This window comes from Delphinus delphis, chromosome 19 (genome assembly GCF_949987515.2).
Source record: "Delphinus delphis chromosome 19, mDelDel1.2, whole genome shotgun sequence".
NCBI classification, from domain to species: Eukaryota; Metazoa; Chordata; class Mammalia; order Artiodactyla; family Delphinidae; genus Delphinus; species Delphinus delphis.
In genome coordinates this window covers 19,335,746-19,358,310 of record NC_082701.1, presented here as the reverse complement: position 1 = coordinate 19,358,310, position 22,565 = coordinate 19,335,746, and the positions used below count along the sequence as shown (strand labels likewise).

At 52.3% G+C, this 22,565-nt stretch overlaps 2 protein-coding genes across 2 annotated transcripts; both read left to right on the top strand.

Moving 5' to 3' along the window:
- The first annotated feature begins 259 nt into the window (after positions 1-259).
- On the top strand, positions 260-5,853 carry AOC2 (amine oxidase copper containing 2). Its single transcript, XM_059997424.1, has 4 exons — positions 260-2,259; positions 4,238-4,523; positions 4,753-4,882; positions 5,223-5,853. The coding sequence occupies exons 1-4, from the start codon at positions 672-674 to the stop codon at positions 5,487-5,489; spliced, it is 2,271 nt and encodes a 756-aa protein (XP_059853407.1). The 5' UTR covers positions 260-671; the 3' UTR covers positions 5,490-5,853.
- Positions 5,854-6,428: 575 nt separating this feature from the next.
- LOC132414664 (amine oxidase [copper-containing] 3) lies at positions 6,429-12,614 on the top strand. The gene is made up of 4 exons (XM_059997423.1): positions 6,429-8,137; positions 9,666-9,951; positions 10,364-10,493; positions 11,231-12,614. The coding sequence occupies exons 1-4, from the start codon at positions 6,538-6,540 to the stop codon at positions 11,504-11,506; spliced, it is 2,292 nt and encodes a 763-aa protein (XP_059853406.1). The 5' UTR covers positions 6,429-6,537; the 3' UTR covers positions 11,507-12,614.
- Positions 12,615-22,565: the final 9,951 nt, after the last annotated feature.

Sequence of the window (22,565 nt, the reverse complement as noted above, 5' to 3'; positions counted from 1 at the left end):
ATCCCTTCTTTATAGGTGAGGGCACTGAGACTTACGATAAGTAACTCCCCTCAGGTCACACAGCTTAGGGACCTGCGATTGGTGTACAAATCTGACTGCTGTGCCCAGGCCTTCACCACTCCTTTCTCACGGACTAGACGGAAGAGGCCTGAGACTACAGATCAAGGGCTTGGTCTTAGGCATGTGGCAGAACACAGTGCTTACTGCTGAGCTGGGCAGTGGATCCTGGAAATACTGGAGGGGAGTGCCTGCCAGGAGGTAGGAAAGTGGACAGTTAGAGTGGCTGCATGTAGTACGTGGGACTTGATTGGGCGTCTGAGATTTGCATACTTCTCAGACCCATTCTGGGTGGAAGGTAGAATCTAGTGTATATACAAATGCCCTCTAATCTGGTCTAAATGATGGAGATCGGTAGTGGGTACTGACCGTGCTGCTGGGAGGAGTTCAGGGATGGGGAGAGGCTATGCACGTGGAAGTAGTACCTTGAGCCAAACCACAGGACAGAAAATTGGAGCAGAATTATATAAATCAAGGTCAGAAATTTCCCGTCCAACCCACAGGGTGGAGTTTTCACTATTCCTATCCATCCTACTGAATATAAACCCTGATTTGATGTCAGTAAGCAGAAGGAGCAGCTGGCGGGACTCTCATTTCAGCTCTCGGCAGTCACCATGAATCTCAAGGTAGTCCTCGTGTTCCTGGCACTGTCCCTCATTACTGTCTTTGCCCTGGCCTATGTCTTGCTGACCAGCCAACGTAGCTCCAGCCAGCCTCCCCACTGCCCCTCTGTATCCTACAGTGCCCAGCCCTGGACACACCCTGGCCAGAGCCAGCTGTTTGCAGACCTGAGCCGAGAAGAGCTGACGGCTGTGATGAGCTTTCTGACCCAGAAGCTAGGGCCAGGCCTGGTGGATGCAGCTCAGGCCCAACCCTCAGACAACTGCGTCTTCTCGGTAGAGCTGGAGCTGCCCCCCAAGGCTGCAGCCCTGGCCCACCTGGACAGGGGGAGCCCCCCGCCTGCCCGGGAAGCACTGGCCATCGTTTTCTTTGGTGGACAACCCCAGCCCAATGTGACTGAGCTGCTGGTGGGGCCGCTGCCGCACCCCTCCTACCTGCGGGACGTGACTGTGGAGCGTCACGGGGGCCCCCTGCCCTATCACCGGCGCCCCGTGCTGGGAACTGAGTCTGCCCAGATGTGGAAGCATTTGAAAGAGGTGGAGCTCCCCAAGGCACCAGTCTTCCTGGCTTCTGTCTTCAACTACAATGGTTCCACTTTGGCAGCTCTGCACGCCACCCCTCGTGGCTTGCGCTCAGGGGACCGTGCTACCTGGATAGCCCTCTACCATAACATCTCAGGTGTTGGGATTTTCCTTCACCCTGTGGGGCTCGAGCTACTGCTGGACCACAGGGCCTTGGACCCTGCCCGCTGGGCTGTCCAGCAGGTCTTCTACCTTGGGCACTACTATGCAGACTTGGGTCAGCTGGAATGGGAGTTTAAGGCTGGCCGGCTGGAAGTGGTTAGAGTTCCTCTACCCCTGCCAGATGGGGCCTCATCGCTGCGATCGCGGGTCTCCCCAGGTCCTCTTCCCCCTCTTCAGTTCTCACCTCAGGGCTCCCGGTACAGTGTGCAAGGGAACCTAGTGGCGTCCTCCCTTTGGACGTTTACCTTTGGCCATGGGGTGTTCAGTGGCATGAGGATTTTTGATGTTCGGTTCAAGGGTGAGCGAGTGGCCTATGAAGTCAGTGTCCAGGAGTGTGTTTCTATCTATGGTGCCGATTCACCCAAGACAATGATGACCCGATACCTGGATAGCAGCTATGGACTTGGCCATCACAGCCGGGGCTTGGTGCGGGGAGTGGACTGCCCCTATCAGTCTACCATGGTGGACATCCACGTATTAGTGGGCAAAGGGGCAGTCCAGCTGCTCCCGGGGGCTGTGTGTGTGTTTGAGGAGGCCCAGGGACTACCCCTCCGCAGGCACCACGGTCACCTTCAGAGTCATTTCTATGGTGGTTTGGCTGGCTCGGCCCTTGTAGTCAGGTCTGTGTCCTCTGTAGGCAACTATGACTACATTTGGGACTTCGTATTGCACCCAAATGGGGCGCTTGAAGGGCGGGTCCATGCCACGGGCTACATCAACACTGCTTTCCTGAGCGGGGGCGAGGAGAGCCTCCTCTTTGGGAACCGCGTTGGGGAGAGAGTGCTGGGGGCGGTGCACACGCATGCCTTCCACTTCAAGCTGGACCTGGATGTGGCAGGTGAGTGCCCAGGGGATGAGGATTGAGCATTGGGGTGGGCCAGAGGGAAGGGAGACCCGCACATCAAGCCACATCAAGCCGGAAGAGGCAAGAGGGTGGCGTTCCAGCACCACAATTTATTGTGGCAACAGCAGGGACTGATCTGACTGTATTCAACTGCAGTCAGCCTAAATACTGGGCTTATTGGGTATTTGGCAAAAGGTAGAGAGTGTTCCCCCGCCCAGCCCCTCTGACCCGCTGCAATTGTGAAACCAGATGTAATGGCTGCGCTGTACTAGCTGGCTGCCTTAGCCTGTCTGTGGGTGGTGAACTTGCCCTTGCCCTGCCTGTCTGAGGCTGGACACGGCTGGAGCTGGGGCTCTGAGTTCTTCCTCATTCTGAGAGTCGGTGGAGGTGGGGGAAGCTGGGGCCTGAACAGAGATAGGGAGTAGTCTGTGTAAAGAGCTTCCTGAGAGTGGAGGTGGTCCTGGGGCCTGAGAAAAGGAGGTGCTAGCTGGGGGCTGCTCCGCAGGATTTCAGGCAACTGAGATTACAAGACGGGGGCCCATCCACCTCCTGGGGAGGACCATCCCATTCCTGCCAGCACGTGTCATTGCAGTGGGCTCTCTGGTGACATGGCAGGCATGCAATAGGCTTGCTGCAAGTGTAGAAAGGGATTTCTCAAGTAGGGCTCTAAGCACAAAGGGGACCTAAAGCTCCTGACAGATTTTTGTCCAGAACAAAATAATTAACTTAATCAAGTTAGACTATTAGGCCCAGAAAGAAAATTGGGAATCCATCACACCCTCTCCATTTTTCAGTTACGGAAACTAAGGAGGGTGGGGGGAGATGGGTCAGGAAGTGGCTGTCCAAGTATAATGCACTGTAACAGCATATTTCTTGTGAAACATTTCCATATTCTCTTGAGTATAAAGATGGCGTGTGTGTGCATCTGTGTGTGTGTGTGCTGTGCGGGTGGAGGGGAGAGAGCTAAGAAAACAGCATGATTGAAATGCTATTTTAAATCATGCATTTTAACTAGGTTATTCTTGGACATATTTGGAATATGACTATTTTCTGACTTGAAGTTTTCTTTCCAGCATTTTGGCATTGAAGAGCCTTGTCTTAGGACATAAAACCAAATCACATTTATTGGACCAGCGTGCAGCACAGGCTGGTGCTGTGGGCCAGAGAGTCTGTGTCAGGCCCCTGCACACAGGACAACTGGCAGGGGCACTGGCTTCAGGAGAGTTCCCTGTGTGCCGGCACATTCATATGAGTCATGCCCAAAGGAACTAGCAGTCTGAACCTGCAGAAAGAGTATAAGTGTTCCAGGGATCTCCCAGACAATTTAAAGATATAAATCTACTTCCTTGTAAAAAAGACAAAGTGATACCTGCCATACTGAGAAAAAAAATCAAAGTCTCAGAGCCAGGAGGAGTACGCAGGGCACCACGGAAGGGGACTGGGTTTTCCCATCCGGCTTCTCCAAGACAAATATCCCTTTCATAGTTAGAAGAATGTTATTAGCCACCTGTGTGTGCTTTCGCATCTACAGAGCTCAGCCACAGAACAGCTTTCCTTATGCCCATTGTAGCGATTCACCGAGTGAGAATCAGAGAAGCGAGCAATTGGTCCAAAGTGTATTGGGTAGACCAGCGCCAATAGAACTTTCTGCAATGATGGAATGTTACATGTCTGCCTTGTCCAATATGTTAGCCGCTAGCCACACGTAGCTGTTGAGCACTTGGAATGTAGATAGTGTGACTGAGGAACTGAATTTTTTAAATTGAAAGAGCCACTTGTGGCCGGTGGTAACTGTGTTGGACAGGGCAAGTTCAAAGAAGGCGGGCTAGCTCTCAAGTCCAGACCTGGCTCCCAGCGCAGAGCTGATGAGCTCTGCTGTCCTTTGTCAGGCCAGTGCAGGGGGCATCACGGAGAAAACAAGGGACCTGTCTCACCTGCTGTGGCACTCCTCTCCCTCCCCTCACCCTGGCAGGGCTGAAAAACTGGGTGGTAGCTGAAGACGTGGTGTTTAAACCTGTGGCAGCCCCTTGGAGTCCGGAGCACCAACTGCAGCGCCCACAGCTGACTCGGCAGGTCCTGGGAAGGGAGGACCTGACAGCTTTTTTCTTGGGGGACCCCCTTCCCCGCTACCTTTACTTGGCTAGCAACCAGACTAATTCCTGGGGTCACCAGCGCGGGTACCGAATCCAGATCCACAGCCCTCTTGGCATACACATGCCCCTGGACAGCGACATGGAGAGGGCCCTCAGCTGGGGGAGGTGAGGAGGGCCCTGGGCACTGGGTGGTAGGGAAGGACTGGTCCCCTTCCCATCCCAGCTCCTGAAGACCCCAACTCACTAACCTCGATCATTCACCCCTGGACCTCTTCTCAGATCCAAGTAGATATGGGACGGGAATGGTCTCACACAGACTCTGATCCAAAGGATTTCTGGGCTGAAAGGCCCTTGACGTTTTCTGACACCACCTTCCTACAACATTCCTGGTCAGATACCAGCTTGTGGTGACCCGGAGGAAGGAGGAGGAGTCACAGAGCAGCAGCATCTATTACCAGAATGACATCTGGACGCCCACTGCAGCCTTTGCTGACTTCATCAACAATGAGACCCTGTTAGGAGAGGTTGGTAGCCCTCGGGGCAGAGGAAAGGAGCTCCCCTAAGCCTGGTGTCTTGGCTGCCCGGCCCCTGGCTGTAGGATGGAGGGAATGGTAGATTTCCGGTTCTTAGATTAGGGGCCCGCCAGGGAGTTCCCTGATGACCAACATGGGTCATCCCTCCTGGGGGTGAGATTAGCCCTGGGACCACCCTACAGCTTCTCACATGGATTACCACGCCTGTTATTTGGGCCTGCGGCTGGGCAGAGGTGGAAGCAGGGCTGAGACTGGAGATTGGGGATTGTGGCTGAGGGGGGGGTTCTCTGGATCTCGCCTCCAGAGTCTCCAGTTCTTCCTCTTCCTGCAGGACCTGGTGGCTTGGGTTACAGCCAGCTTCCTGCACATCCCTCACGCTGAGGATGTCCCCAACACAGTGACTCTGGGGAACAGAGTTGGCTTCTTGCTCCGACCCTATAACTTCTTTGATGAGGACCCCTCCATCTTCTCCCCTGGCAGCGTCTACTTTGAGAAGGGCCAGGATGCTGGGCTCTGCAGTGTCAATCATGTGGCCTGCATCCCCCACCTGGCGGCCTGTGTCCCGGACCTGCCGCCTTTCTCTTACCAAGACTTGTAGCCCTGAGTGTGTGGTGGGACATGGGCAGGGCGGAGAGGGGGTGCCAAGACATGTACCTTCCTCTCTGTTCCCACTTCCTGCTCCCCTGACACTCGACCCTTGGGAAACCGCCTCCTACCATGTAAACCCCCATATATCCTTTGGTTAATTCTTATTTCCAGTTCATTTTTTTAAAATGATGAATCTATACAAATGACGTTGATATTAAAAAAGCTAAAACACCACAAATCCTACCACTCAGAAACAGCATTCACATTTGGTGAATGTTACACCAGACATATCTTTAATGCATGTGCATTGAAGTGGAAGAATAGATAGAATTTTGTAAAAACTGATGGTGTGTGTAATTTATAATAAAAAGTATTACAAGACTTTTACTTGGATTTCTTCTCTTTGACTTTTGAAGTATCTAGAATCCCCCAGAGATATTAAGGACTCTGGCCAAGGAAATTAGCCATGGAGGAGAGGGGGCAAGGGGGACAGACCTGGCCAAGAAATGCTGCTTGGGAAGCTGAAGAGCTGGGGGTGGGGTTTCCTTGGAAGGAGGACAATAGTTCCAAGTTGCAGGAAAGGGAACATCTGGCCCTGAGAAATGGGCGCTGGGGAAAGAAGTGGGGCGGAGGGGAAAGAGGGGCTGCCTCCTCCCCGGCATTCCTGTGCATGTCAGCGCATGTCTGTGCTCAGGCTGGTCAGCTGCATTCGTTTGAAATCCCCACCACCCCTTCCTCCTAACCCAGCGCTCCCCTGTCCCAACCCTGACCCAGAGAGCAGAATGTGAGCTGGAGCCTGGAACACAAAGCCATGTAAGGTCTGTGGAAATCACTGCTTCCCTGCCTTAGGCCCGCCTCCCAACCCCAGCCCGCTCCGCCCCCCTCCCCAGCCTTCCCATGCTCTTCCCATCCTCAGTCTCCATTGCGTCGCAATACTGAGAACCTCAGCCAGAGTCTAGGAGCCCCCAGTACAGGGAGCAAAAGAGACCCTCTTCTGCTGGACTGAGAATACAAGTCTCCACTTTGGTTCAATCCTCTGTCTCTACGTTCATGGGACAATGAACCAGAAGACCACCCTGGTGCTCCTCGCTCTGGCTGTCATCACCATCTTTGCCCTGGTGTGTGTCTTGCTAGCTGGCAGGGGAGGAGATGGTGGTGAACACAGCCTGCCTCCCCTCTGCCCCTCCGTATCACCAAGTGCCCAGCCGTGGACACACCCTGGCCAGAGCCAGCTGTTTGCAGACCTGAGCCGAGAAGAGCTGACGGCTGTGATGAGCTTTCTGACCCAGAAGCTGGGGCCAGGCCTGGTGGATGCAGCTCAGGCCCAACCCTCAGACAACTGCGTCTTCTCGGTGGAGCTGGAGCTGCCCCCCAAGGCTGCAGCCCTGGCCCACCTGGACAGGGGGAGCCCCCCGCCTGCCCGGGAGGCACTGGCCATCATCTTCTTTGGCGGACAACCCCAGCCCAATGTGACTGAGCTGCTGGTGGGGCCGCTGCCGCACCCCTCCTACCTGCGGGACGTGACTGTGGAGCGTCACGGGGGCCCCCTGCCCTATCACCGACGCCCCGTGCTCATGCGAGAGTACCTGGACATAGACCAGATGATCTTCAACACAGAGCTGCCCCAGGCTGCTGGTCTCCTCCACCACTGCTGCTTCTACAAGCACCAAGGAGGGAACCTGGTGACCATGACCACAGCCCCCCGTGGCTTGCAATCAGGGGACAGGGCCACCTGGTTTGGCCTCTACTACAACATCTCAGGGGCTGGGTTCTTCCTGCACCCCATAGGTTTGGAGCTTCTGGTAGACCACAAGGCTCTGGACCCTGCTCGCTGGACCATCCAGAAGGTGTTCTTTCAAGGCCGCTACTATGAGAGTCTGGCCCACCTGGAGGAGCAGTTTGAGGCCGGCCTGGTGAATGTGGTGGTGATCCCAGACAATGGCACAGGTGGGTCCTGGTCCCTGAAGTCCAAGGCGCCTCCGGGTCCGGCTCCCCCTCTGCAGTTCCATCCCCAGGGCCCCCGCTTCAGTGTCCAGGGGAGTCGAGTGGCCTCCTCACTGTGGACTTTCTCCTTTGGCCTCGGAGCTTTCAGTGGTCCAAGGATCTTTGACATCCGATTCCAGGGAGAACGGCTGGCTTACGAGATCAGCCTCCAAGAGGCCTTGGCTGTCTATGGTGGAAATTCCCCGGCGGCAATGCTGACCCACTATATGGACGGCAGCTTTGGTATGGGCAAGTACGCCACACCCCTGACCCGTGGGGTGGACTGCCCCTATCTGGCCACCTACGTGGACTGGTACTTCCTTTTGGAGTCCCAAGACCCCAAGACACTACCTGATGCCTTCTGTGTGTTTGAGCAGAACCAGGGCCTGCCCCTGAGGCGACACCACTCAGCTTTTCACTCCCACTATTTTGGGGGCCTTGCGGAGACAGTGCTGGTCTTCAGATCTGTGTCGACCTTGCTCAACTACGACTATGTGTGGGATATGGTCTTCCACCCCAATGGGGCCATCGAAGTCAAATTCCATGCCACAGGCTACATCAGCTCAGCGTTCCTCTTTGGAGCTGCCCGAAGATATGGAAACCAGGTTGGGAAGCACACGCTGGGCACCGTCCACACCCACAGTGCCCACTACAAGGTGGATCTGGACGTGGGAGGTAAGACATCCTGGCGGAGGCCAGGATCCCAGATAGGGGGCTGAAGGGTTGTCTTTGTTTGCTTTGTGTTTGTTGGAGGTTTTCCAGGAAAGGAAGATCTGAGCATGAGTATATGTTTTGGAGTTTCATGCTTCCTCTTTTGCTGGATGGGAGAGAGTTGGCTGCTGAATTTTACTGAGCTCTTAGCTCATTGGCTGGGTACAGAGCTGCCACCCACCCTCCACATGACCTCATCAGAAAATCTTGGGAAACAGCTAAGCTCAGAGAAGAGGCAGGATCCAGGCTAAGGGTCCCCTTTGCCCTCTTCCCTCTCTGGCACTTATATGGGCCCCACTTCAGTGAGGCAGCCATGTGCTTTTCAGCTTATCTGTGTCTGGCCTGCAGTGTAGGTTTTGGGGAGGATCTGTTTGCATTCTGCAGAGTCCCTGGCACCTGCAGGCCAATCGTGGAACGCCCCCGGGGGATACATTTCCCTGGGAGGTGGACCTTTCTCCTCCCTGAATTTCCATCTCTGGGCACAATACACTTAAGTGTGAGGGGCAGAGTGGATACTGTGGAATATTCCAGATAGTTCCTGGAGTTGGTGGTCACAGAGAGCCAAGGGTTACATGATGCCTCGGAGTCTTGGTCATTTCACTGTCGTTCCCCACACTGAGTTCATCACCAGATTTTTTTCTGCCTCTGAAATATCTCCAACCCCTCGCTTGGCCCCGCTACCGGCCCCCTGTGGGCGCCAGCCCTCTCTCTGCTGCTTCGACTCTTCTTCCTCTCAGATCCATGGTTCACCCTGTGCTCAGAGGGACCTACCAGCCCATGCCAGCCTGCTCCCTTACACACTTCCCACTTTCCCCATCACCTATAGGATCCTGTCCACAGAAGGACCTACAAGGCCCTTCCCTTCAGAGGACAGCTACTGCCTGCCTTTCACCTTCTTCCCCGTGCTGCTTAAGACACACACCCGCCCTGTCCCTGGACACACGCACCACATGTGACAGTCACGCTTCTTTGCTTTTGCTCCTGTTTTGCCCCTGTCTAGAATGCCCTGCCATGTCACCTCTGCTGGTGACATCCCCTAAGGCCAGGCTGAAAAGTGGCCGAGGAAGCCCTCTATTCTTGCCTGTACCTGTGTTCCTCTAACCTTCAATCTGGAATGGGCTCCTCTCACACTACAGTCCCTTCAGGGCTTGGCCTCTCTGGGGCTTCTGTGAGAGCAGGAGGGTAAGGATGTTGTTTCATTCATCAGTGTGTCCCCAGTGCTGAGCACAGGCCTCTCCACTAATGAGTGTGAAAGGATGAAGGAATGAAATCCTTGAAGAAATATTTCACAGGTCAACAGGTTTGGCTGAAAGATTGGGACATCTTGGGGAGAGGGGAGAGAAGCAGGGGGCACACTCAGTCTGGCTTTCTCTTTGGCCCCCACTCTGAAGCCAGGTGGGGACAGAGTCCGGGGGCGGTGGGGGGCAGCTGCATGACCAGCCCTCCCTCCCCCCCTCCCCCCCTTCCCCCCACCTACACTCCACCCCTGCAGGACTGGAGAACTGGGTCTGGGCTGAGGACATGGCTTTTGTCCCTACGGCGGTACCCTGGAGCCCCAAGCACCAGATACAGAGGCTGCAGGTGACCCGGAAGCTGCTGGAGACGGAGGAGCAGGCCGCCTTCCCCCTGGGAGGTCCTTCCCCTCGCTACCTGTACCTGGCCAGCAATCACAGCAACAAGTGGGGCCACCCAAGGGGCTACCGCATCCAGACAGTCAGCTTTGCCGGGGAGCTCCTGCCCCAGAACAGCTCCATGGAGAGAGCCTTGAGCTGGGCAAGGTGGGTGATGGGGTGCGGTATGCGTATGGGGTTGGGGAGGGGATGAGAGTGAGAAGGGAGTGTTGGGAGGGGCAACTGGGAACTCAGTTCAGACTGTACACGAGGTGAGTGAGGTAAGAGCTCAAAAAGGATTTCCTGGTTATCCAAAGGCCCACAGTGGATACATGGTCCCCTTGGAAGGCTAAAGCCCAGGTGGGAAAAGTCTTTTCTGTTTGGGAGGGGGCATATTGTGAAATGGCAAGGGATGAACAGGAGGACATGGAATGATTTCGGGCCACCCACCAGTGTGGCGTCAGAGTGACTGTGTGAACGAGATGGGAATGCTGAGGTCCATGGGCTCGGCTCCCTTCCATGATGATCAGGCAGCAGGATGGGCTTAGTGACCATGGAGGCCTGACCAGAGCATCTCTAGGTACCAGCTGGCTGTGACCCAGCGGAAGGAGGCGGAGCCCCGCAGCAGCAGCATCTTCAATCAGAATGACCCCTGGGACCCCACCGTGGACTTTGCTGACTTCATCAACAATGAGACCATAGTTGGAGAGGTCAGCCGGCTGTGGGAGGCTGAGGGAGGGGTTCGGGGACACAGAGATGAGCCCCACCTCCTCTTGGGGAGGTCCCTGAAAACCATCTCCTCAAGGACGGAGCTGACTCCTGCCTTCTGTGCTTTTGTGGATCTGATCATTACCTGCTGAGGGAATCTTCCCAAGCTGGGAGTTCATTTGCACACAGTGGCTGAGGCTCCAGCCTATCCTCAAGACTCTACAGCTCTCTAAGTTTCAGCGTCGTGGACTGAGTCCTTTAAGGGCCCCAGGACTCAGGAGGGCTGGAAGTGACCAGGGAAGACCACATCTCTTATATCTAAAGCTTCTCTGTTGCTGGCTTGACCATTACAGGATTAATTTCCAAGTTAATTTCTGCCTCCCAAACCCTGATCTTCCCTCCTCATCCTCCTTCTCTCAGAGTTAGGGAGCTCTCGTTGAGTCAGGGGAAAGGAGCTGAAGTTGCCCGTGGGTGTCATCATTCCTCTGGGGGTGTGTAGGCTGATGGTGATGTCATGGGGAATGTCAGATGATGGAGGGTACGGGCTGGGATGGGAGGCAGGTGTTGCTCCGAATATGAAATCGACCATTTATGCGTTGATTTCTGGACTAGTAGGAAAAATGTTTGAAGACTTAAAATCCTCCTGAGCAAAGGTGGGCTGCCAAAGTGAATCCTGGGGGAGGCGGACATGCCCTTAGCAAAGCCAGACCTCATGATCCTCTTTCTTCGCCCCCATTAGGACTTGGTGGCCTGGGTGACAACCGGTTTCCTGCACATCCCCCATGCAGAGGACATTCCCAACACAGTGACTGTGGGGAACAGCGTGGGCTTCTTCCTCCAACCCTACAACTTCTTTGACCAGGACCCCTCCTTCGATTCTGCTGACTCCGTCTACTTCCGGGAGGACCAGGATGCTGGGGCCTGTGAGGTCAACCGCCTGGCTTGCCTCCCCCAGGCTGAGGCCTGTGCCCCCCACCTCCCTGCCTTCTCCCACGCGGGCTTCTCCCACAACTAGATGGATGGGGAATGTGGTTGGGACCCCAGTGCCAGGGAGTGTGGGGAGGGGAGGGGATGGGCACTGGGCAGGGCAGCCTATGTCTTCTCCCTCATCACATCTTGGGGGTCTTCTTTCTCCCATCGTCCTCCCTTCCCTCCCCCTTCCTTCTGGAAGCATCCTGAGTCTGTGATGCCTGACACAGGGGGCTCTCAGCTCTGTTGACCCCAGACCTGCTAAGTTCCTCTTGCAGAGAGGAAAGGAATGGCCAGCCAGGAGCTTGGAGTCATGGTTAAACTTTCCAGAAGACTCCTGTTTTGGGTGTTTTTTGTTTTGTTTCCTTTTATTTTTGCTTTCTGGGTTTCCCAAATCTTCTTAGCCATCCCAGATTTCTCTTGAGACTCCTGAGTCCTCACTTGGGCGGTGAGGATGGGGGGCTCTGCTATGGGGATAGGCACCAGGAGGCCATGGGGCAGGGTTCCTGCCAGGCCCGTGAATCTAGGAATCAAGCTGGAAGGGGCTCTTTGGCCCATGTTTCCTTCTCTCTCTCTCCCCTCTTGCCTAGCCTCCTCCAGTTCCCGCCTGTTCTTATATCCTGGGATTTCCCTCCCAGCCCTGAGGGGATGTTACCCAGCCCTCATTTCTCACCTCTGGTCTCCTCTCCTGGTTCTAGGCCTGTGGAAGTCTCAAAATGCAAGGGACATCTAGTTTGAGAGGACAGTCCCCGTCTGTGTCCCTGTGTCTGCGAGCTGCCCCCACCCCCAGTCTTGGGGCAGGATTTGTTTCCCCACAGTTCTTTCTGCCCATTTGTATAGGCCTGCCTTGCATTCTCTGGCAGAGGATGGTCATGGAGACAGCAGCAGCTCAAGTTAGCACGTTAGATGGCTTTGCGGGTGCAGTGGTAATGAGGAGTGGTCATTTTGTGCCAAGTCTGTGCGTGACCAGTGCCCTCTGTCCTCTGCAGTAGCCAATATGGGAGGCTGGGTGGACACCAAGGATGAGAAGCAGGAAGACCAGGGACTCCAGTCATAGGGCCAGGGGTCCAATCACGTGTGGGCATGCAAATGAGCCAAGGCCTCTGGGGGTGGAGCCTCCCCGGCAGGTTGTCCGTGTGGAGGGGTGGGTGGGAGCAGTCTGGATTGGGGGTCCCTCTACAAAGAGCCAGAGATGGGAAGCAGCAGAACTGTCGTCCCTCAAAGACTGATTAAATAAATTCTGATGCAGCCTTACAAAGCAATACTACACAGCTGTAAAACTAATTATATCTCTTTATAGGGAATAATCTTCCAATGAACAAGGAGAGGCACAGAAGTGTGTATAGGGCACCTCCATTTGTGTTTTACAGGGGAGGATCATATAAATACATATTTTCATATCTTATAGATGCATATTCGGAAGACACGGGTAACACTGGTCGCCTCTGTGGAGGGGAACCAGGAAGCTGGGACAGAGGAGGGAGGAGACAGTACTATACACCCTTTTGTACGTTTGAATTTTGAACCATGAGACTGTATTACCTATTCATTTATTATTATTCAAATAATAAATGGGCCCAAACAACACCTGACTTCTTTTTTTAAACTGACTTGTCTTTTAGGAAGGGGTTGGGGTAGGGGGGAAGGGTAGAGTGAGTTAAGAGCCCCAGGGACTCAATTTTCTCAAGTATTTGAGACCCAGAGAAATGGGTGTGGCCTCTGGTAACTGCTTTGCCTCCTCTTGCCTGTACATCTCCAAGAAAATGTTAAACCTCAGTCAATGTCTCTTTTGCTGTCTCTCACTCCCTCTCCCTGTCTCTCTCTCTCTTAGAAGTGGGGGCGATGAGAAGCACAGGGGAGGGGTGACTTCTGCCTGCTGGAAGCCCAGGCCAGGCTAGGAGGTGAAATGCAGGAAACAGATTTCAGGCGCTGCTCAGCTTCTGACCAGAGGGAGATCATATCCAGGGAGCACAGCCAACACAGAAGCTTCTGCTACCTTCTGTCCTGCCCCAAGCCCAGGTTCACTTCTGGGTCAGTAGAACAGCGGATGGAGACGAGTTAGTGAGCTGGAGAGAAACTAGGTTCCAAAGAACAGAGAGAAAGACTTCAGTCGGGAGGGAGGGCCAGTGATGGCTGGATGAATTTATCACACAGGCTGGGGTGGAAGCCAGGGTGACAGAGGACAGAGAGAGATTGAGGACAAGGAGGGACTGAAGACTGAGACCGAGGGGAAAAAGGCATGTTGTGGCCACCGTGGCTCTGATACTGAGTTTATGCTTCTGTTTTCTCTGACCTGAGTAACTTCACTTCTCCGTGACATGCTTATGATTTTGTCTCCACCTCCTGCTGGCTCCTGTTCATGGTCAGTTGCACAACAGTCAGTGTTGGAGGGAAAAGGAATAAAGGAAGGCTGGTGTGCACCCCTCATCCCATCCTGTTATTATAACATGACACTCATGGCCTTGAAACCCATCTCCAGACCAAGAGTGTGAGTGTTTGCAAGCGGTGAGTGTGCGTGTGCGTGTGAATGCTCGCTCACGAGCTTTGATCTGAAAAAGGGACGGTGGTGTGTCTCTCAGTCACGTCATGGAGATGACAGCCCTCCACGGAGATGACGTGGAGATGACAGCTCTGGCCCAGGCATCAGTGGACACGGGGATCGTGAGCTCATCAGCCCGGCTGGGGTCAGGAGGGCTGCAAGGTGGACCTCCAGCCCCTACCCCACCCGCTCTCTTCCTAAACCCCTGAGGCTGGCTGGATCGTTTGCCTCAGACTTCTGGTCCAGCCGTAGGAGGGAATCGTAACCCAGGATGTCAGGTTCTGAAATAACTGGTGTCCCCAAGGCCAAGATCTTTAGGACTTGGGCCCATTGCCCTATAAGAGGAGCTGGACAAGGGGACGCCTGAGGCTTAGGTCAGGGGCATAACTGGACTTCCAGGAATGTAGACATGGGAAGTCCCTGTGAGGAGCACAAGATATGCTTGCCTGCCTCTGCTCTCCTGTAGCCCCCTGAGAAGGGCTCCCTCTGAGGGTGCAGGAGAAGGATTCCTACATGCATTCAACAAAGATTTCCCCAGTGCCTCCTACATGCCAGGTACCTTGAAAGGCACTAGGATACGTTATGGAATAAGATGCACAATGTCTACCCTCAGGGAAGAGAGGGGCCAGTAAAGGGTCCGTTACATCAGGGAATTTGCCAGGGGAGGTAGGTGGAGGACATAGCAGGGGCTCCTAACCCGGACTTAGGGATTGAGGAGGCTTCCTGAGGGACCTGATGTCTAAGTTGATCCTGGCAGAGGAGTAGAAGTTGGCCGAGGGAGAAGGAAGAGAGCGAGATAAGGTTCCAGGAAGAGGGAACAGCATATTCAGAAGCCAGGAGGTGACAAACTGGCCCCATCCAAGTACCCAAGTTCATTGACATGTGTGTGGGCTGTGAGCAGAGCCTGGAGGGCCAAGCAGGGGGCAGAGGAGGCAGGTCCTTGCAACCACGGTTACCGTAAGGAAAATGGGGAGCCATGGAAGGATTCTAAGCAAGGGAGTGACAGGGTCAGTGTTGCCTCTGAGGACATTGCCTCTGGCCCAGATACAAAGAATAGAGTTGACAGAAGGCTTAGGCACGGGAGGTGGGTCAGGGGGAAGAAATGATGGTGGCCTGAATTCAGGGTGAGGCTGGGGGAGGACTCCTGTGAGAATGTGGCCCAAGGAGGCCCTGTTTGCAGAGTGCCCTGATCAGAGCCCCATCCTGGATGCCCCCCTCCCGCCTCCCAACTTGTGCTGAGATCACAGGGAAAGTAAGAAAGGATGCCTGGTCACTGACTCTGGTCTGCAGTCCCTGACCTCCTGAACGGAAGACCATTGCTTTTTTTTTTTTTTTTTTTGGCATGCGGGATTTAGTTCCCCTGCAGCAGAAGTGTGGAATCTTAACCACTGGACCGCCAGAGAAGTCCCCTGTATGTCCTTCTTCTGAGGAAAGTCTCCCACCATCCCAAGTCACCCAGTGCAACCTTTGTGTCCTTGTGTCACCTAAGAGGCTGTGCCCTTTCTCACTCATCCACCCAATCAGACACCGAGTCCTGTCAACTCCACCCACCACATCGCTCAGACCCCTCCCTTCCTCTCTGTCCTCGAGGTCACCGGCCTCATCCTGGCCCTTTGTTTCCTGTCCAGTGTCCTCCCCACGTCTGTCCCACACCCAAGCCCCACTCCACACTGGAGCCAGAGCCATGTCCCCAGAATGCAGATCAGAGTGCACTGACCTGGGTGTCCGGGATGGTCCCGCTGGCCACACAGGGCCTCTGGGGCAACAGCTCGACTCAGGCACCACGTCCTGGGGCCCAGTCCTCAGCCTGTGGGCTGGGAGGTGGGCTCTGGCTCCCAGGGATAAACGCATCTTCAGCACATTCACAGAGGCTGGGGACAAGTTGGTCCAAATGAAAATAAGACCTAGTGGGGGAAGCAGGACGTGTGGTCCTGTCTTCTGAGTAATTCTCCAAAAGGGACAACTTTTCAACACGTTTTTAGGGTGTTTGACATGATGATTGTGAAGCCGAGGATGAAACGATATCAGAGGAAGCGATGTGACAGCGAGACACTTAGGGAAGGTGGGCAGAGGGGACACCTTCTTCTGAACCAGTTCCCCCACCAGGCAAGGCAAAGGCTCTCCCTCCCACTCTCTGATCATTACCCACCTCCCATAGGAGAGCCTGGGGATACCCGCCAGCATGGACATTCTTGACCTGTGCTTGGTAGCACTGGTCGGGACATAAAACATTAACCGTCCTCTTAAAGGTGTGTTCTTAGCTGGGAGGTAAGACCAGCACTTATGAAAGGGCCCAGAATGAAGTTCCCAGGCTGGAAATACCTGCCTTGTGGCCAGGGCTGGGTTTGACCTTAGATTCTTCTCCCCCTTATTATAAAGTCCACATGGCCCATTTCAAATCGAGACAGGCTGGGACCTGGGACCCTTTACGGGAGTGCTTGCACTTGTACCTGGACAAATGTTTCCTGGAGCCACAGATCACAAAGACACTACAAGGGACTGAAAATAACTGCACGCATGGGCAATCGGGGCAACTATGAACCATAAGATACAAGAAAACCACAAACCAGCTGCCACTTCTGAGGTGCCGGGAGCAAAAGCAGGGTACTGGGCATGACCCCTGCACACAGCACCACCAAGGGGGTGGGCAAACACCTCAGCCTCCCCTCGGGCCCGACCCACCGATCTGCCCCCAGCCTCACCCTCACCCTCACCCTCACCTCACGTAAGGAATCAGCCCAACCTCCACAGAGAGCAAGCAAGGGAACTTGTGTTTGTTTGCTTTTAATTAATTTATTTAGTTATTTAGTTTTGGCTGCGTTGGGTCTTCGTTGCTGTACGCGGGCTTTCTCTAGTTGCGGTGAGCGGGGACTGCTCTTCATTGCAGTGCGTGGGCTTCTCATTGCGGTGGCTTCTCTTGTTGTGGAGCACGGGCTCTAGGCACGTGGGCTTCAGTTGTTGTGGCACATGGGCTCCGTAGTTGTGGCCCACGGGCTCTAGGGCGCAGGCTCAGTAGTTGTGGCTCACGGGCTTAGCTGCTCTGCGGCATGTGGGATCTTCCCGGATCAGGGGTCGAACCCGTGTCCCCTGCACTGGTAGGCGGATTCTCAACCACTGCGCCACCAGGGAAGTCCTGGGAACTTGTGTTTTGTTCTTACTCCTTCCTGCTGCAGCATGAGTCCCAATAAAGCCTTGCCTGAATTCCTCCTCTGGCTTCTTATCAATTCTATCAATTAAAGAGTCCAAGGACACGGGTCAGTAATAAAATGACCCCTTATGTGGAATTCCCATATCAAAATAGAGCTGGTTGCATAACCAGATGATATTTGGAGAATCTCACCTTTCTGGTGTTGATTTCCCTGGTTTTACATGTTCTGAGATTTCTCACTGTCTTTCCGCAATTACTACTTTGCTTAGACACACACCTCACAAGGCTCCCTGACCTGACCTCTTCTGCCCGCCCCCCTCCCATCCCCACCTCACACCCCCTAAGCTGGCCTTGGCCGTTCCCTGCCCAGGCCCAGGATGTTTCAAGTTCCTGTACCTTTGCAGCTTCTGTTCCCTTCGGCTGGAATGCCCCATCCAGTCTCCTGCAGGCGCACGCACTCTGTCTACAAGGTCGGTCTAACATGGCTTCCTGGGGAAGAGCTCTTGGACATGTCCAGGTTGCAAAGGATTCTCCTCCAGGCTCACAAGAGATGCATGTCCTCTCTCTGGATCCCTCAGTCTCTCCTAGTTCCCCTCAGGACCTGGCTGCACAGAGGATGGCAGTCTCCCACACATCACCTGCCCAAGAATGGAGGCCACTTTGCTCTCTGCCTCTGCAGTATTTTGGAGGCGGGTTTCCTGGAAATGAGGGTTGTGGGCAGCTAGGTTATGTTCACAGCCAGTTTCCAGGCACCCTGACCTCTGCCGTGCTCCATCAGTCCTGCTCAAGTGGGGAGGGATCTCTGTTACACTGAAACTCCCCACCCCCTCCAACGCCCCCCTCATGCTCCCCTCCAGTGATTTAGGGTGCTCAGGGCCTCCAAGATGTTGACCTGGGTCAGCCCTTGAGCTCCCCAGCTCCTCCCAGGTGCTTTATGTTCTCAGCATGACTCTCCAGTCTCCTATGGGTGCCAGTAGCATTCTGGTTGATGGGGGAGCCGTAGACTGTGATGAGGGCTTTGTCAGCTAGAGGACGGAAGGAGGGAATCTGGTTGGAGGGGTGTGCACAGGTGAGTTTTGCTTGCGGCCTTGTAGCCAGGAGAAAGGCCGTATCTGGAGAGTGGAGGAGGAGCCCAAGGACAGTCCCTTTCTGCCCCTGTCACTTCTTCCACTTGCCTCTCTCCAGGTGTATCTCCCAAACCGATCCCTCCCCCACTTCGTTCCACAACCTTGAACCTGTGTGTTTGTTTTGGAACAGGAGGACAGAGGCTTACTTGAGCCACTTAAAGTCCACATTCCTACATCAGCCCCACCTCCCGAGCCTGGCCTGACCACTGATTCCCCCAGCCTCCACCCCCTGCCAACCTCCTGCCCTTGGATGTTTGTCTTGAGAATACCCATCATGCCATTGCCCAGAAGCCCCACCCAGAGCCAGGAACCTCCAGAGACTGAAAGGGGCATCGTGCACCCAGGTCCTGTCTGTCTGTCTGTCTTTCTATCTTGCATTCCGATGCAAGAGCCTGGAGGCAGCCAGGAGCTTTAGCTATGGCTGTCTTTATTCTTCTGTTCCTGTGGAGTGTTCTGGTGATGGGCATGGGTGAAGGTGGTGCTGGGAGTGAGGAAGGAATTGGGAAGGAGTGTCATCCCAGCCTGCCTCCCCTCTGTCCCTCCGTATCACCAAGTGCTCAGCCCTGGACACACCCTGGCCAGAGCCAGCTGTTTGCAGACCTGAGCCGAGAAGAGCTGACGGCTGTGATGAGCTTTCTGACCCAGAAGCTAGGGCCAGGCCTGGTGAATGCAGCTCAGCCCCAACCCTCAGACAACTGCATCTTCTCAGTGGAGCTGCAGCTGCCCCCCAAGGCTGCAGCCCTGGCCCACCTGGACAGGGGGAGCCCCCCACCTGCCCGGGAGGCACTGGCCATCGTCTTCTTTGGCGGACAACCCCAGCCCAATGTGACTGAGCTGCTGGTGGAGCCGCTGCCGCACCCCTGACCACACCCACAGTGCCCACTTCAAGGTGGATCTGGACGCAGGTGGTAAGACATCCTGGCGGAGGCCAGGATTCCAGTAAAGGGGGCTGATGTCTCCATGCCTAGATTTAAAAATTGTCATTGAAACATCAAAAATGTAAAAGTATAAGAAGAAAATGTGAAAGTCATCAAATTCCTCAGAGATTTTCACCCTTAGATGGTTATTCTCTCATGCTTAAAAAAAGTCTTTCCTTTTTTAAAATTGTGCATCTGCACTCTAGAATATATTACAGCGTATACTATGTATATGATATACTGATACACATTTTTAGAATTTTACCACCAAATTTCTATCATAATGTACATATATTTTGTCACTTCTAATTTCTCACATAACAACGTATTACACTCAGGCAAACAACAAATATTTACCGAACGAATGCGTATTTGTGCCAAGCACTGCACTAAAACAATGTAACAGAAGAAACAATATCCCTGCTCTCAGTAGGCTGAGGTTGTAATGGAGGAGTGGAGAGCACAGTGGAGGGCTCCTGGAAAATGTGAGAGAAACAGTTTTTTTTAATTGAAGTTTACTTGACTTAACAATGTTGTGTTAATTTCTGCTGTACAGCAAAGTGATTCAGTTATACATATATATATTCTTTTTCATATTCTTTTCCATTATGATTTTTTTATTCATTAATTAATTAATTTATTTTTGGCTGCTTTGGGTCTTTGTTGCTGCACGCAGGTTTTCTCTAGTTGCTGTGAGCAGCGGCTACTCTTCGTTGCAGTGCCCGGGCTTCTCATTGCAGTGGCTTCTCTTGTTGCTGAGCACGGGTTCTAAGTACACGGGCTTCAGTAGTTGTAGCACGTGGGCTCTAGAGCACAGGCTCAGTAGTTGTGGCGCACGGGCTTTGTTGCTCTGCGGCATGTGGGACCAGGGCTCGAACCCATGTCCCCTGCATTGGCAGGTGGATTCTTAACCACCACGCCACCAGGGAAGTCCCCCATTATGATTTATCACAGGATACTGAATATATTTCCCTGTGCTATCCAGTAGGACCTTGTTGTTTATCCATTCTATATATAATAGTTTGCATCTGCTAACCTCAAACTCCCAATCCATCCCTCCCCCCCGGCAATCACAAGTCGGTTCTCTATATCTGTAAGTCTGTTTCTGTTTCATAGATGTGTTCATTTGTGTCGTTCTTTAGATTCCACATATAAGTGATATCATATAGTATTTACCTTTCTCTTTCTGACTCACTTCGCTTAGTATGATAATCACTAGGTCCATCCATGTTGCTGTAAATGACATTATTTCATTCATTTTTATGGCTGAGTAGTATTCCATTGTGTGTGTATCTGTACATATATGTATGTATGTATGTGTGTATCACATCTTCTTAATCTAATCATCTGTTGATGGACACTTAGGTTGCTTCCAGGTTTTGGCTATTGTAAATAGTACTGCTCTGAACACAGGGGCGCATGTATCTTTTTGAATCACGGTTTTGTCTGGCTATACGCCCAGGAGTGGGATTGCTGGATCATATGGAAACTCTATTTTTAGTTTTTTAAGGAACCTCCATACTGTTTTCCACAGTGGCTGCACCAATTTACATTCGCACCAACAATGTAAAACGGTTCCCTTTTCTCCACACCTGAAACATTTTTATGCTTAACTTCTCTGTATCTCAGTTTACTCAAGTGTAAAAATGGTGTAACAGTGCATTCCTCATAAGACTGTTGTGAGAATTAATGATGACTATTTAAAAATATTTTTTTCTTTTGAAATAACTTTAGACTTACAGAAAAGTTGCAGACATTATATAGAGTTCTCACATACCCATCACCAGCTCCCCCTAATGTTAACATCTTGCATAACCACAGGACAATCACAACCAGGAAATTAACATTATTACAATACTATAAACTACAGACTTTATGAGAATTTCATCAGTTCTTTACTGATTTCCTTTCTCTGTTCCGGGATCTAAACCAGCAACCCACCTTACACTTAGATGTCCTATCTCCTTATGGTCTCCTCCAGTCTGGCAGGTCTTTAGGTTTTCCTTGTCTTTCAGGAACTGACACTTTAGAAGATACTAGTCAATCATTTTGTAGAATGTCTTTCAGTTTGGGATTCTCTGATATTTTCTCATGATTGGGTTGAGCTTGTGTTTTCGTTTTTATGGAGGTTTTTTTGGTAAGAAAACCACAGAAATGACTTTATACCCTTCTCAGAGCGTCATATCAAGGGGTATGTGATGTCCATATGTCTTATTACCAGTGATATTGGCCTCAAGTACTTGGTTAAGGTGGTATTTAGCAGCTTCCTCCATTGCAAAAGTTACTGTTTTTCCGTTTTCAGTTAATAAATATTTGGGGGAAATTTTTGATGCTATGCAAATATACTATTTCTTTTCTTCTCAAACTCTTGCTCACGAATTTTAGCATCTATTGGTGGATTTTTCCTGCAACAATTATTATTACTGTCCCATTTACATTTTTTCTCTTATTCTTTATACATTTATTAATTGGAATTCTCCATTAAGAAAGTGTTATCCCTCCTTTTTACTTTATTTATGTATGTAATTATTTATTCATAACTGTATGGACTCATGGATATTTTATTCTAAGGGTTATAACCCCATACTATCATTTATTTTGTTCCTTAAATTGTTTCAACTTTGGCCATTGGGAGAGCCTTCAGGTTGGTTCCTGTGTCTTGCTGACATGCCTCCATCCTTTTCTGAGCACTTCTTTACTTCCTGGCACCGCAAGATATTCCAGTTACATCTTGTATTTTCCCTGCTCCAGCCCGGAAATCAACCACTTCTCCAAGAATCTCTGGTTCCTTTTATTGGAGAATAGTATTTAGAAACCAAGATCTGGGTACCAGGTGTGCTCATTATTACTGGGATGTCATTGCTTTTAGGCTCTCTCATCGGACTTAGCTAGAAAATACATGTATGTATTCTAACTGACGCACACATCTCTCTTTATCTCTACATCTAAGCTATGACAACTCTTAAAGCACTTGGAACGGTGCCTGACACACACAGAGAAGTATTAGTTATTATCGTAAGTATTATCCACGTGAGCCTGCTTGTGCGGATGTACCGGAAAAGGAACTCTTGGCCTTTGTCGTCTACAAGTCGAAACTGTGGAGTGTGGGCTAGGAGCAGTAATTCACAAAGGGAAACTGAGGGTTTGCTTAATCAGTCTCTGCTCTCTTTGATCTTTGGAAGGTATGGAGGGAGCTTCCGGCATGTTTTGGTTTACTGCTCTTTGGTCTCAGATCACTTAAGTTGAGTCCTAATATAGAACCTAGTTGGACTCCAATAAAATCATTCAAAACTCCAACTATTCAGGCAACAGACTATGTCTTTGGCCTTGCCCCTTATTCCTTGCCAATCCCCAAGCAATAGAAAACACTGCTA